At 40.3% G+C, this 13,673-nt stretch overlaps 1 protein-coding gene across 5 annotated transcripts in view; it reads left to right on the forward strand.

Moving 5' to 3' along the window:
* Mtr4 (exosome RNA helicase Mtr4) overlaps positions 1–13,673 on the forward strand; it is a 352,727-nt gene that overhangs the window by 130,354 nt on the left and 208,700 nt on the right. For all 5 annotated transcript variants that reach the window (XM_069828330.1, XM_069828332.1, XM_069828329.1 and 2 more), the window contains 2 exons: positions 3,205–3,451; positions 4,151–4,282. In XM_069828330.1, coding sequence (XP_069684431.1) covers positions 3,205–3,451; positions 4,151–4,282 — 379 coding nt within the window. The remainder of the gene's footprint in view (positions 1–3,204; positions 3,452–4,150; positions 4,283–13,673) is intronic.

A 13,673-nucleotide genomic window follows, 5' to 3' on the forward strand; every position in this document is an offset into this window, starting at 1 on the left:
CAAGAATACTACGAGTTTAGGGTTCTCACGCTCCACATTTCTTATATACTCTCTCAAAAACGAATAACATCACTTTCTCATACATGTGTATAAGGATCCCCTTTGCTCCATACAAATTTCATCTCTTTCAAAATTTTTTTTACCGATGATAAGGATCCTCTAAATAAATATGTTTCATAATTATCATTCATATGTTCCAGAACTTTTGCTGCTGTTACTACTTCCCCTGTAACAATAAATGAAAATTATGCCATATATTTATACATATGACTAATATCAGAATTACATTGCATAAATCAACACAATAATTCCTGTAACGTCCCTACCTTTAGGGGCTATGTAACTTGTCATAAATAAATCTCGCAATTGCATCTTTCGTAAAATCATCAGCATCAGTCACTGGACGTTTACGTAGTCTATGTTTTCCTGATGTCACAAGTGGGGTCTCCTTCTGTGAATTTGTTATCACTTTCCTAGCTGTAGTAAAGCCAAGCTGCAATAACAAATAATAACATAACACTTCTAAAAATTGTTATATCATAAAATTCATGCATGATACCAAACATTTAGAGCTATATGAATAGAAAATGATCAACATGTTAGGTTGGGTCTACGATAGGTTTAAGTAGGCTAATATTTAGGTAATTCTCCAGAAAAGCTACATCAAAGAAGGCTTAATTTTATTTTGTTTAATTGATAGTGTTCCAGGTCGAATTATGTTTCTGATTGTTTCAATACATACTATAAATGGTATTAGAATTGGGGGAGTACCTTGTGGTACAAGGTGTGCAAATATGTGTTGAGTATTATTAATTCAACCATTTCTGTGATATTTACATAGCGATGAACACGTGGTTTTAGTTCATAGCCACAAATACTTTCAGCACAAAAATCCTTTGACACTTACCTGTATATTCTAATGCACTGTTGTAGACCCTCCCTCAAACTTGTTACTAATTACCAATATAACATGCGAGAGGTCCAGGATGAAGAGAAATGGTTAGTTTCCCAGTACATAGTGCGTCCTCGTCCTCTCGAGTGTTATATCTTAACAAGTAGGCCTACCTTGGATGGGGTAGCTTTTCTGAAGAACCACCATATTTAATATTACTTAGATCAGTCATGAATAAATTATTCAGCCGGAGTCAACATTCCTATGCTTATAGAGTATGTTATATAGTTATTATATAAAACTGAATTATTTTTTAAGCACTGTAACAGGTCAACATTCATGTAATATTTGCTGGAATATCAAGTTAATAATACAACAATATGACTTGTATTTTCTTCGGCCGATGTGGCATGTAAATTGTGATCTGAACGGTTAATTTAATACCAAAAGAGAAAACTGGAAATTTACTTTCTTGCTGTTTGATTATTTGTTCGTCTAATTTGTAAATGTATTTAAGCTATCACCTACTGCAGTATTACAGTATCTTAAATGTATTTTGTTTGGCAATATGAAATTCACTGACTTGATTAAACAACTAGGCCTAACCTAAAAATTTGTTTTGTTTGACCACAATCATGAAATTATTAGTACAAACTCCTAAAACTGAATACCACTTTGAAATGTATGCTTAAGAATACTTACTCCTAATAATTTTGCTATTCTGGTTGTAATTGCTGTCTCCGTTAGCATAATTCCTTCTTCATTATCTTCTTTCTTGAACTCATTATACATGTGAACTACAGATTTCTGAAGCGTACTCTGAATGCCACACATTTTCTTCCTTGGAGGAGTCACTGCTACGCTATTTCCTCTTTTTTGACATTGTAATAATAATCTAAGCACGAAAGAAATTAATTAAAATGTGAAATAATATTTCTATTGATTACCCACGTGCATTATCACGCCCAAGTATATTATATTTATTCGTACTTACCTGACTATTCTTGAATTATAACCACAATGCAGCACATAAAATAACTATTATGTATTAATATTAATACTAATATCAATTCATTATTAATAAGTTCGAATTTCACTATCTTCCAGTAACCGACTCTCAAACCTAATTTTATTTAGTTTTCAAGAATTCCAGTACCGACCGTTATACCAACACAACAGTTACAAAGACACTACCACTTGTAGTATTTTGTCAGTACCGAAATTCGACACGAAGTTGGCAAAAGAAAATTCAACCTTCAAACTAGAAAATCACCATAATCTACTAGCATATGTAGTAATGGGGGGGAAAAATTGTTAGGTTTCACCCTTAGGGTATCAAGTTAGCTGGTCTTCCCTATACATTTTAAAATACGAGAATTGTTCTATTTCATTTCTACTCCAATAATTTTGTAACTTCTTATTAATTTAAAATGTTGTGAACCTTGTGCCTCTAAATAAAACTATTGATTTGCATCTTTTATTGACATCAAATGAACAGTTCTCCGTTTTTCCTCACGTAACCTAGCACGCCGCAAGGAGTGTGTAAACAATCGAAGTCACTAGATAGCAGCACAGTCACTTTTCGCTGCCGCTTGCAATGCTAAACAGGCAAGCTTTCCAGTATTATTGTTATAGAGTATTTGCTTGCATTTTTCCCCAGTCTAATAGGTGGCTCTTTAAGTTATCATCTCTTGCATCAACATGCTCCCTTAACAAAGCTCTAAAATTTCCCTCGTTATGATTTGGTGGATTTTCTAAATCAAAGGGACCGAAGTCCTTATGCCCACTTAATGTTATGCCTTGGCGGCCACAAAATATAACGGTTTTAGTTATCGGGAGTATCCTTTGAACATTTACATTCCCTAGTTCTCTTCATGCTTTATCAATCTGCAAAGAAACTGGCAATTCATTACCTTGTTTGATAGATTTTAATTTAGTGTAAGTACCCACAGAATTCAGGTGATACTGTAACTTTTCATGCCTCTTAAATGTTTCACATGCATGTTTCCAATTGTCAAATGGCTGATTCACTAACCTTCCTGTTGGCGTAGCTTTGTGCATTCCAACCTCTTGAGGTGCAAACCAAACACAGTATTTGCAAAATGCACCGCTTTATTTGTCTGTTTGTCATACTACCAGAAGCTGATGAATAAATATTCATTATTACCTTTTACTTAAAAACACACTGTTTGATAGTAGCATTTAAAACAAGTATCGGTAGATTCACATTCATGTCAGATTGTATGGAGTGTATTAATTTTTATGTCAATTCAAGTGTGTAAAATCAATTACCCTCCTCTTACATTTTACAGGGACAGTTTAAGGAAGATAACTTCAACACAGCAATGGCAGTCCTCCAGAATGCAGGAGAGGCTGCAAAGGGTGATCAAAGAGGTCGACGAGGGGGACCACGCAGCAGTGGTGGTGGTGATACAAACATATTCAAAATTGTGAAGATGATAATGGAACGACAGTTTGCTCCTGTGATCATTTTTAGTTTCAGCAAAAAGGAGTGTGAAGTTTATGCCATGCAGATGGCAAAGCTTGATTTCAATACAGGTTTGTATAGTTGGTTTTATATGAAACTGAATTCAGGACCTGAAAGACCGTTCAGATAGATATTTGCTATCATTACATAGAAGAATATAATGGAAGTGGCTGATGTAAAAAATGTATTTACAAATTTTTTGCGTGTAGATAAGAGATTGACTGTGAGTTATCAAAAAAGAGCTTTGTGCTTTCATAATCTCAGTACTAATTGGAGGTAAATGATTGTGACCCATCTCTTGTCAAAGAAATGAGCATTTTTAGCTGTTTAGTAGGAAGCTGAATTACGTCGTTCTGTATGTGATGAAAAAGAAAATAATATGGAAAATAGTATTTTAGAAGAGGTGTAGCTTGTAAAGAATTATGTCTCAACATACCTTTGTTTTTATGTGGACATAAAATGTGAGCAGAAAGTATATCCTGCTCATAGGGGTTAATTAATGTAGACAAAAAGACTAAAAGCGCATAGGCATTCGAAAACAGTAATATTTGGATAAAAGGAAAAACAGGAAAATAATGGTTTGTCCCTTATTTAGAACGGAAAGAGTGTTTACCTATTCATTGAATACAGAAATTGAGATAATAGTAGGAAAAAAATCTCTGTGAAAAATGTTTTTTCGTATTCTTCACGCTTCTAAGTAATTTCAAATGTTTGTGTAAGTTTGTATTTGTTTAGTTACCTGTATGACAGAATACATGTTTTTATTGCAGTGGAAGAAAAGAAACTGGTTGATGAAGTATTTCGTAATGCCATGGATGTTCTTTCTGAAGAAGATCGTCAGTTGCCTCAAGTTGAGAATGTTCTCCCACTTCTTAGGAGAGGGATTGGTATCCATCATGGAGGTGAGTGCTGAAAATTCCAGTCTGTTATGAGAATGATAGCTTTAAATTTTATGGTAATAATGTGAACCTGAATGACTTTGTCAGCTTAGTAGATTACAGTATCTGCTCATCTTCGTGTTTCATTAAAATATAAGAGTTGAATTTTAACATAGAATAAAATTCAATAATAGTACATTTTGCAACGAGCTTATAATTGTAGTAATTAAGATGCAAGTATGATTGTTTATGAAACGAGTGCAAGTGAGTTTCATAATTTCCATACGAGTATCTTAATTACCATTATAGGCAAGTTTCATATGACTTTTTATGCTTGACCATATTTCTAACTTGAAAGTATTCAAAATTATGGTTATGTGCGAACTGACCTGAATTGTGAGATGTGCGCAGACGCGAAAGTATTGATTTTTTCCGAGGCCGAATTTCATTGACTTTGGCACAGAATAAGATGAAGATTACTCTGGTATAACATGAAAATTGATTTAGAATTGAAAAACAAGATAACAAATTGAATTTATTTGAATATTATTTACAATTAACTCTAATTATTATAGTAACAGAACATAACCTTCTGCGACAGTATTGGATTTCCAGCCTCCGTGACTTTTTGCTAATTCTCTTTCAATTGCATATCCGAGAATAATCGATACTTGCGGTTTTATAACGATACAAAGCTGACTTGTCATTGGCTGAACACCTGTAAGCTGACTTGTCATTGGTTGAACACCTGTACTTTAATGAGTAGGTGTACTTTAATGACATGCATTAAAGGACTGCTACCAGGTGTATAATTACTACATTTCGGCATGGTCGAGCATAAAAGTAATTATAAAAGAAGTTAGAAGAATGGCAGGAAGAATCAGAAAAATATGGATTAGAATTAACCCAGTGAAATGTCTAGTAATGGAGATTGGAAGTGGACAGACAGATGTTGGTGTCATTAATATTAAAGACTACATTTTAAAGGAAGTGAAGGAAACATATTGTAACTTTAATTCAAACAACAGTGTGGCTTTTACTTCTATCTTTAATCACACCCATCAACAATCGGTATTCCACTCAACACTGCAACACAGTAGTAGTTATTGCACTCCACAGAACGACAATGACTATTCAAGTTTATTATTGAGAAGAACAACAATGTACTCCTAATTACAACTAATGTTCACAAAGCACTATTTACAAAACAAAACTGTCAGTTCACAGTAAGTTCGCCTTGGCTAGTTCTTCTAGCTCACTCACTCAAGTTCACGGTACATCGAACCCAACACTTCCAGATAACAGTCCACTGCACTTCGAACCCAAGACTTCCAGAGTCAGTTCACTGCACTTCGAACCCAAGACTTTCGGACGCGTTGCCCTCACCTGGACGCTGCCACAGTACTCACTTAAGTTCATTGTACTTCGAACCCAAGACTTCCACTGGATATGCCTAGCTTTCTCGCAGCTGACTGTCTAACTAGAATGGCTCAACTGAAACTGAACTCTGCGGCTCACTTGCCTGTTTTTTATTTATTAAATCACACTTTCTCGATTGTACTATTTCGCGTAGCTTCTACAATAATCGGCTCGCGTGGTTTTGACAAACTTCCAGATATTCTCCCCTGTTCCTTCTGTTCTGTCGCACCTTTCCTCGCACTAGATGCGCGCGCAACTTCCCCGCCGCACTGCGCTTCAGCATCCACCGAAGGCCGAGCCCCCCCCCCCCCCCCCCCACATCCTGTGCCTCTACTCCTCCGGACCCTCCTTCGCGCGTGCCTCCTTCCTTCCCAGACTCGTGCTAATGTTCCGGCCTGCCACCACATTACTCCCTCCTTACAACTGATTGTCCCGGACAGTCCCTTGGTAGGCCGCTAGACGGTCCAGATGCACCACCATCATCTTCCCTCGGGGTTGTCGCTGGATGCGGTACACCACGTTGTTGTTCCGGGTTACCATGCGGTAGGGTCCATCCCGGGCACGATGCAGCATTGGTGATTTTCCTTTGGTCCTGGTAGGTCGATACAACCACACCAGGTCGCCCTCCAGGAATCCTGCAGAGTTGGCTAATCTGTCGTAACGAACTTTCATCCTGTTGCTGGCCTCTTGAGGTACTCTCTTGCCAGTTGATGGAGTCCATTTAACCTCTCGGTCAGTTCTGCCACGTAGTCAGTCGCTGGCTGGTCGGCGCTGGTGGCGTGCCGAACAACAAATCACAGGGCAGGCGTAGCTCTCTCCCAAAGACCATGTTTGCCGGTGTCATCCCTGTTGTATCGTGGACCAAAACTCTGTAGGCCAAGAGGAACATTGGGACTCTGGCATCCTAGTCTCACTGATGGTTGGACACTACCTTCCGCAGGTGCTCGTTCACGGTTTTGATGTAGCGTTCCACCATGCCGTCAGACTATGGGTGGAGGGGAGTGGTCCTGGTTTTATGCACCCCCAGACGCTCGAACAATTCTCTCATAAGTTTGGATTCGAAGTTACGCCCCTGATCACTATGCAGTTCCCGGGGCACACCGAATCGGCAGATGAAGTTGTCAAGCAGTGCGTCTGCCACCGTCGAAGCCTCTTGGTTGGGAATCGCATACACTTCTGGCCATTTTGTGAAGTAATCCATCGCTACTAGCAGGTAGCGGTTCCCTCGATCCGTGGCCGGGAATGATACAGCAACGTCGATAGCGATTCTCTCAAAAGGAGCTCCCACATTGTACTGCTGCATGGCTCCCCTGCTGGGTGTCCTTGGTTCGCGACTGGCTGCACATGTGTCGCACCTTTGGCACCATTGTTCTGTGTCGGTTCTCTGATGCAGCCAGTAGAACCTCTGCCTTAGCTTGTCTAGTGTCCTGTTGGCTCCCAGGTGGCCTCCAGTCACGCCAGCATGAGTCTCCTCCAGCACTTCCTTCACCTTGCTCCTGGACAGGACAAGTTGTTCTATTCAGGTCCTACCATCGGCCGACTCCCAAATCCTCTTCAGGATACCGTCCTTGACAGTGAAGGATTCCCACTAGGCCCAGTAGCTCTTGTAAGTGGTGCTATGATTGGCGATATTGGCCCACACTGGTCTCTGACCAGACTCCACATCACGCAGTAGATGTCCAATGTTTGGGTCCTCTAACTGCTCCCTTCTTATGGTGGTGTTATCCCATCCTGGGCTCGGCTGGGCGGCGATTGCTCAGACTACGTGGGCGCCATTTCGCTCTTCTACCTTCAGGCAGTGTCTGCAGCCATCTGGGCACAGGCGTCATGATAGGGCATCAGCATTGGAATATTTTTTTCCTTGGCGATGTTCGGAGGTGAAGTTGTATTCCTGCAGACATTGAACCCAACGAGCAGATTGCTCCTCCAAATTCTTGAAGTCCAAAAGCCAGGTGAGTGCAGAGTGGTCTGTCCTCAGATGGAATTCCTGGCCATACAAATATTTGTGGAATTACTTCAGGGCTTCCACAATGGCAAGAAGTTCTCTACGTGTCACGCAGTATAGTGAGGATCACATAAGTTCAGTTCCCAAACAGCAAATATTTCCGTCTTGTCAGTGTTGCCAACTCTTACCAGATATCACCACATGTAGTAAAATCATGATCCTATGTACTGAATGACGTCTTTACTCGCCGTATTTTACCTTTATGTTCGAGGGTTATTCTAAATAGTTTCAATAATAATTTGTAATATATTTTCGTGGGCGAACTGTATGAGAAATGGAGGAAATGAATCACATGAAAAGTGTATTGCTTTGTTCTATTCTACAGTATTATTCCTTTACATTATTATTAGCATTAATAGGTTACTAGATGTAAATATACAACAAAGTATAGTACATATAATATTCAAGAATCAAATCTGTTCCAAGACCAATTATATTATTGTCACTGCATTTCAAAGATTCCAGCGTACATACACTTCCTAAAGATAGATAAATTAATAACCAATTGACTTTTGGTTGGAATTCGAATGAACCTCTGATTATCTTTTCAAATTAGTAAGGAAATGGATAATACAAATAGGCTAAAACTGAATAATAAATCAACTTACAAAAATAATTTTGCTCCTTAAAAGCCATAAGTAATTGAGGGGCGTTTTCACAAAACTCGTTATCTACAAAATCTTGTTTTTTTCAAGAGAGGTCTTTTCTAAAATACACAACTGTAGATACCGAGTTTTGAAAAATCTCTTTTATTTCAAGATCAATTTACTGATATACTTACCAAGTTTAGCTTAATTCTGATAGCATCATTGGATTCTCCTGACCCAAAAACATAAGGATACGCTAAAACTTCAAAATCGAAAAAAATTTAGGTAACGAGTTTTGTGAAAACGCTCCTCAATTTCACTTCTAGACACCTTTTTAAAGATTTCATTTGTTTGTAAATTGCTTTGTAACGTTACACTTACACAAGGGATTATGATAATAAAACCCATTTGTATTATTATTTCTGCAACTCCACTTCTGTCATTGAAAAAATGTATGATACATAACTGTGAAGTCTCTTTTTGGCTCTTGTGTCCTAAATTTAAATAAGAAAAAACAAATGATTCAAGAAATGTGAGCTGGTGAAAATTAAGTACTCAATTAATAAAATAATTACTACCAAAAGAGTATTTTATTAATTCTATACAAAAGATGGATTACACAGAACAGATGGCCAGAAATCATAGATTTATACACAACATACAGCTTGAAACGATCATCCAAAAATGCTTTTTGTACACAATAACATCTTTCAGACGAAGTGAAATAGCTGATAAGTTCAATAAATATTACGCTAATAAGTAATAACTATAATTAATAATTATCTACAAGCTGTAAAAGGGTATAAAATAGTGTATTGTTGAAATTAGGGGGTTATGGTTTATTACGTGTATTTATAATTTTAATTACTTTTTCTATGCTTAATTATATTTTAATTTCTATTAGATTGGTTGGTGGTGTGGTTGTTTATTTTTATCTTTGTACGTCAGACTATTAAGGAAAAACTGAAAGAAATATTAAATCTACAATCTACTTTATATAACAACATTTAATCAAGAACTGAATATTACTATTAATTTAATAACATAAGACCCAAAACATCTCCAAATCCAGACAATACACATGCTGATTTTCTTAAACATGTTGGCAAACAAGCAAACTCACTACTTTTATCTTGTAATCTCATCTAAAATACAAAATCTGTCTGGAGAAAATCTATCATAACATCAATTTTGAAAAACAATTGTGCAACTAATATCTTTTTGAGTTATCGACAGATACCACTTACTAGTATGATAGCCAAAATTATGGAAGAGATGATTTCATAGATTGAATTGGTTCCTGGAATCTAGTAACTAAGTTTCATCTTATTGAGTTGACTTTAGAGAATTACATTCAACAAATGGAGAGATTTTAAATTTTAGTCAAGATATTAAAGATATTTAAAACAGAAAACAAGACACCTTAGCAATGTTAATTTATTTTCAAGGATCATATGGCTCTGTAGATATAAATCACATAAGAACTTAGGGTGTCCAAGATAAAATGTTACACTGGGTCAGTGACTTGATTATTTGATTCATTGTGACAAATTGTAAATAGAGGCATACTCATCTGGGCTTCCCACATTGTTGTTTTCAGGAATATATTTTCCAATATTAATGTCGATGATCTAACTAAAGAAACAGATCTTACGCTAATCTCGTCATTTGCAGATAATATGGTTGTCTAGAACAAAAAATCGAAGTCCTAAAATATTAATAAACTGAGCCAAAATCCCAACTGACTTTTTAACTCTACTTGTAGAACTCAAACTTGCTCAATTAAGGGAAACTTTACTAATAAAACACAATCCCAAGTTATTTGAAAATAAATATTATATAAGTTAACTTTAACAGATGATGTTAAGAAATATGATACTTCTCCAGACATTTTAAAAATCAATAGAAACGATAAATTATCTGGTCAGTGAGTGAGTACATACAGTATTGTTTATAGATGGATCCTGTTTACCAAGCCATAGATGTAGTGGTGTTGTAGTACAATGCCAGTATATTCCCTTTTGCAGGAAATTATATTCAAACACTGACTAATTTTGATAGTGAAAATTTAGATACACTTTCAAGCTTACAAAATCTCCAGTATCAACTTCATAAATTTGAGAAGGCTGTCATACTATCAAATTCAAAATCAGATATTCTTGCTACAGTATTGGACGCAACAGCAAGAAATCTCAATATTTTACAGTGTTTTAAAATTTTAAGAAAAATGGTCAAATTACATCGACGACTGGTACTTCAGTGGATCCCTGAACTTTATGGAGTGGGAGGTAATGAGGTAGCTGAAAGGTAGTAAAATTACTGTAAAGTTATCTATACCTGCAATCAACCACACTGTTAAAAGAATAACAAGATCAGAACATGACTATGTGGTAACAAAAATCAGAATGATTCTAAAGCAAATGAAAAAATTGCAATAGGCCATCCGGCATCCACGCCACGATGGGGGAAATCCTTCGGAAGAAACCAACTAATCAGACCAAACAGGGGATCCAACCTATCCTCGAGCGCAGCTCCGAATCTGCAGGCCAACAAGTCTACCGACTAAGCTACATTGGTGGCTCTACTAAAAATATGAAGTACATGGCAATCAGATTATTAAATTGACAAACCTAAACAATTATTCATCAGTTAAGCTATAAAATATAATACATAGCAAGCAAGTTAATTCGATATAAAGGTATAAATAATTCAATCAGTTGAAATATACAGAAATTGATAATATATATTGTGAATTTTATTAGTAACAACAATGTACTGTTAATCTTAACTAATATTTACAAAGCACTATTTACAAATCAGAACTACCAGTTCTCAGTTCACAGTTCTTCTATCCCAGTCACTCGAGTTCACAGTATCTCGAACCACAGACCTTCAGAGACAGTTCACTGTACTCGAACTCGGGTCCCTCCAACTGCGGTCCACTGCACTCGAACTCAGGTCCCTCCAACTGCGGTCCACTGCACTCGAACTCAGGCCTTCGGATGCTGACGCAGATGCGGACGCACACTCGAGTCGAACTCCGGCACACAAGTCTGGCTTGCTTGCTCTGGCTTACTCACTGACTTAATAACTGAAAACTGCAAACTGGAAAACTGCTGTCGTTCCTTCGCGTCCGTAATATATAGCAACAGCGACGTAGCCTCGAAGGCTCCACGCGTCTCTAGAGATGGCACTCCAGAAAATTCCCGAGTCCTCTCCTCTCTACCAGCACCAGATGCGCGCGCACTCCCGCTCCACTCTCTCGCCGCGTTGGCCCTTTTCCCCTCTCCGCCGCGCGCCATCCCAAGTGCTCCGCGCGATCTTCTCTCTTGCGGGACGCTGGTCGTGAGTTCGAATCTCACGTCGCTGTCACATTGCTCCCTCCTTAGGACTGCTCGTCCCGGGCAGTCCCTTGGTAGGCTGCTAATCGGTCCAGATGCACCACCATCATCTTCCCTCGAGGTTGTCGCTGGATGCGGTACACCACGTCGTTGATCCGGGTCACCACGCGGTATGGTCCATCCCAGGCACGCTGCAGCTTTGGTGATTTCCCTTTGGTCCTGGTAGGTCGATACAGCCACACTAGGTCGCCCTCCTGGAATCCTGCAGAGTTGGCTAATCTGTCGTAGCGCACCTTCATCCTGTCGCTGGCCATCTTGAGGTGCTCTCTGGCCAGTTGGTGAACTCCATTCAACTTCTCGGTGAGTTCTGCCACATAGTCAGTTGCTGGCTGGTCGGCGCTGGGTGGCGTGCCAAACAGCAGATCACAGGGCAGGCGCAGCTCTCTCCCGAAGACCATGTTTGCCGGTGTCATCCCTGTTGTATCGTGGACCGAAGCTCTGTAGGCCAAGAGGAACAGTGGGACTCTGGCATCCCAGTCTCGTTGATGGTTGGACACCACCTTCCGCAGATGCTCTTCCAAGGTTTTGATGTAGCGTTCCACCATACCATCGGACTGTGGGTGGAGGGGAGTGGTCCTGGTTTTATGCACCCCCAGACGCTCGAACAATTCTCCCATCAGGTTGGATTCGAAGTTGCGCCCCTGATCGCTATGCAATTCCCGGGGCACCCCGAATCGGCAGATGAAGTTGTCAAGCAGCGCGTCGGCCACCGTCGAAGCCTCTTGGTTGGGAATCGCGTACACCTCTGGCCATTTTGTGAAGTAATCCATGGCGACTAGCAGGTAGCGGTTCCCGCGATCCGTGACCGGGAACGGTCCAGCAACGTCGATGGCGATCCTCTCAAAAGGAGCTCCCACGTTGTACTGCTGCATGGCTCCCCTGCTGCGTGTCCTTGGTCCGCGACTGGCTGCACAGGTGTCGCATCTTCGGCACCATTGTTCCGTGTCGGTTCTCTGATGCAACCAATAGAACCTCTGCCTTAACTTGTCCAGCGTCCTGTTGGCTCCCAGGTGGCCTCCAGTCACTCCAGCATGAGTCTCCTCCAGCACTTCCTTCACCTTGCTCCTGGGCAGGACAAGTTGTTCTATGCGGGTCCTTCCATCGGCCGACTCCCAAATCCTCTTCAGGATACCGTCCTTGACAGTGAAGGATTCCCACTGGGCCCAGTAGCTCTTGTAAGTGGTGCTACGTTTGGCGATATCGGCCCATACTGGTCTCTGGCCGGACTCCACATCACGCAGTAGCTGTCCAATGTTTGGGTCCTCCAGCTGCTCCCTCCTTATGGCGGCGTTATCCCATCCTGGGCTCGGCTGGGCGGCAATTGCTCTTACTGCGTGGGCGCCATCCCGCTCTTCTACTTTCAGGCAGTGTTTGCAGCCATCCGGGCACGGACGTCGTGACAGGGCATCAGCGTTGGAATGTTTCTTCCCTTGTCGGTGTTCAGAGGTGAAGTTGTACTCCTGCAGACGTTGAACCCAACGGGCGGTCTGCCCCTCCAGATTCTTGAAGCCCAATAGCCTGGTGAGTGCAGAATGGTCTGTCCTTAGATGGAATTCCTGGCCATACAAATATTTGTGGAAGTGCTTCAGGGCTTCCACAATGGCAAGAAGTTCTCTACGCGTCACACAGTAGTTTCTCTCAGCCTTGGATAGTGTTCGGCTGAAGTAGGCAATCACCCTCTCTTGCCCGTCCTGTTCCTGAGAGAGTACTCCGCCGATGCCTACGTTGCTAGCGTCCGTGTCGAGCGTGAACTTCCTTCCAGGGATGGGATATCCCAGTACAGGAGCAGTGCAGAGCGCCTCTTTCAGCGACTGGAAGGATGACTCCGCCTCGTCTGTCCACTGGAATTGTCTTTTCTCCTCGGTCAGCTGGGTTAGAGGCTTAGCGATGTTGGCGTACCCAGCTACGAACCTTCTGTAATAAGTGCAGAGGCCGAGAAAGCGGCGCAGCTCCTGCTTGTCCCTCGGTCTAGGCCATCCTCTGACGGCTTGTAGCTTCTCCGG

Source organism: Periplaneta americana, chromosome 6, assembly GCF_040183065.1.
Source record: "Periplaneta americana isolate PAMFEO1 chromosome 6, P.americana_PAMFEO1_priV1, whole genome shotgun sequence".
Classification (NCBI taxonomy): domain Eukaryota; kingdom Metazoa; phylum Arthropoda; class Insecta; order Blattodea; family Blattidae; genus Periplaneta; species Periplaneta americana.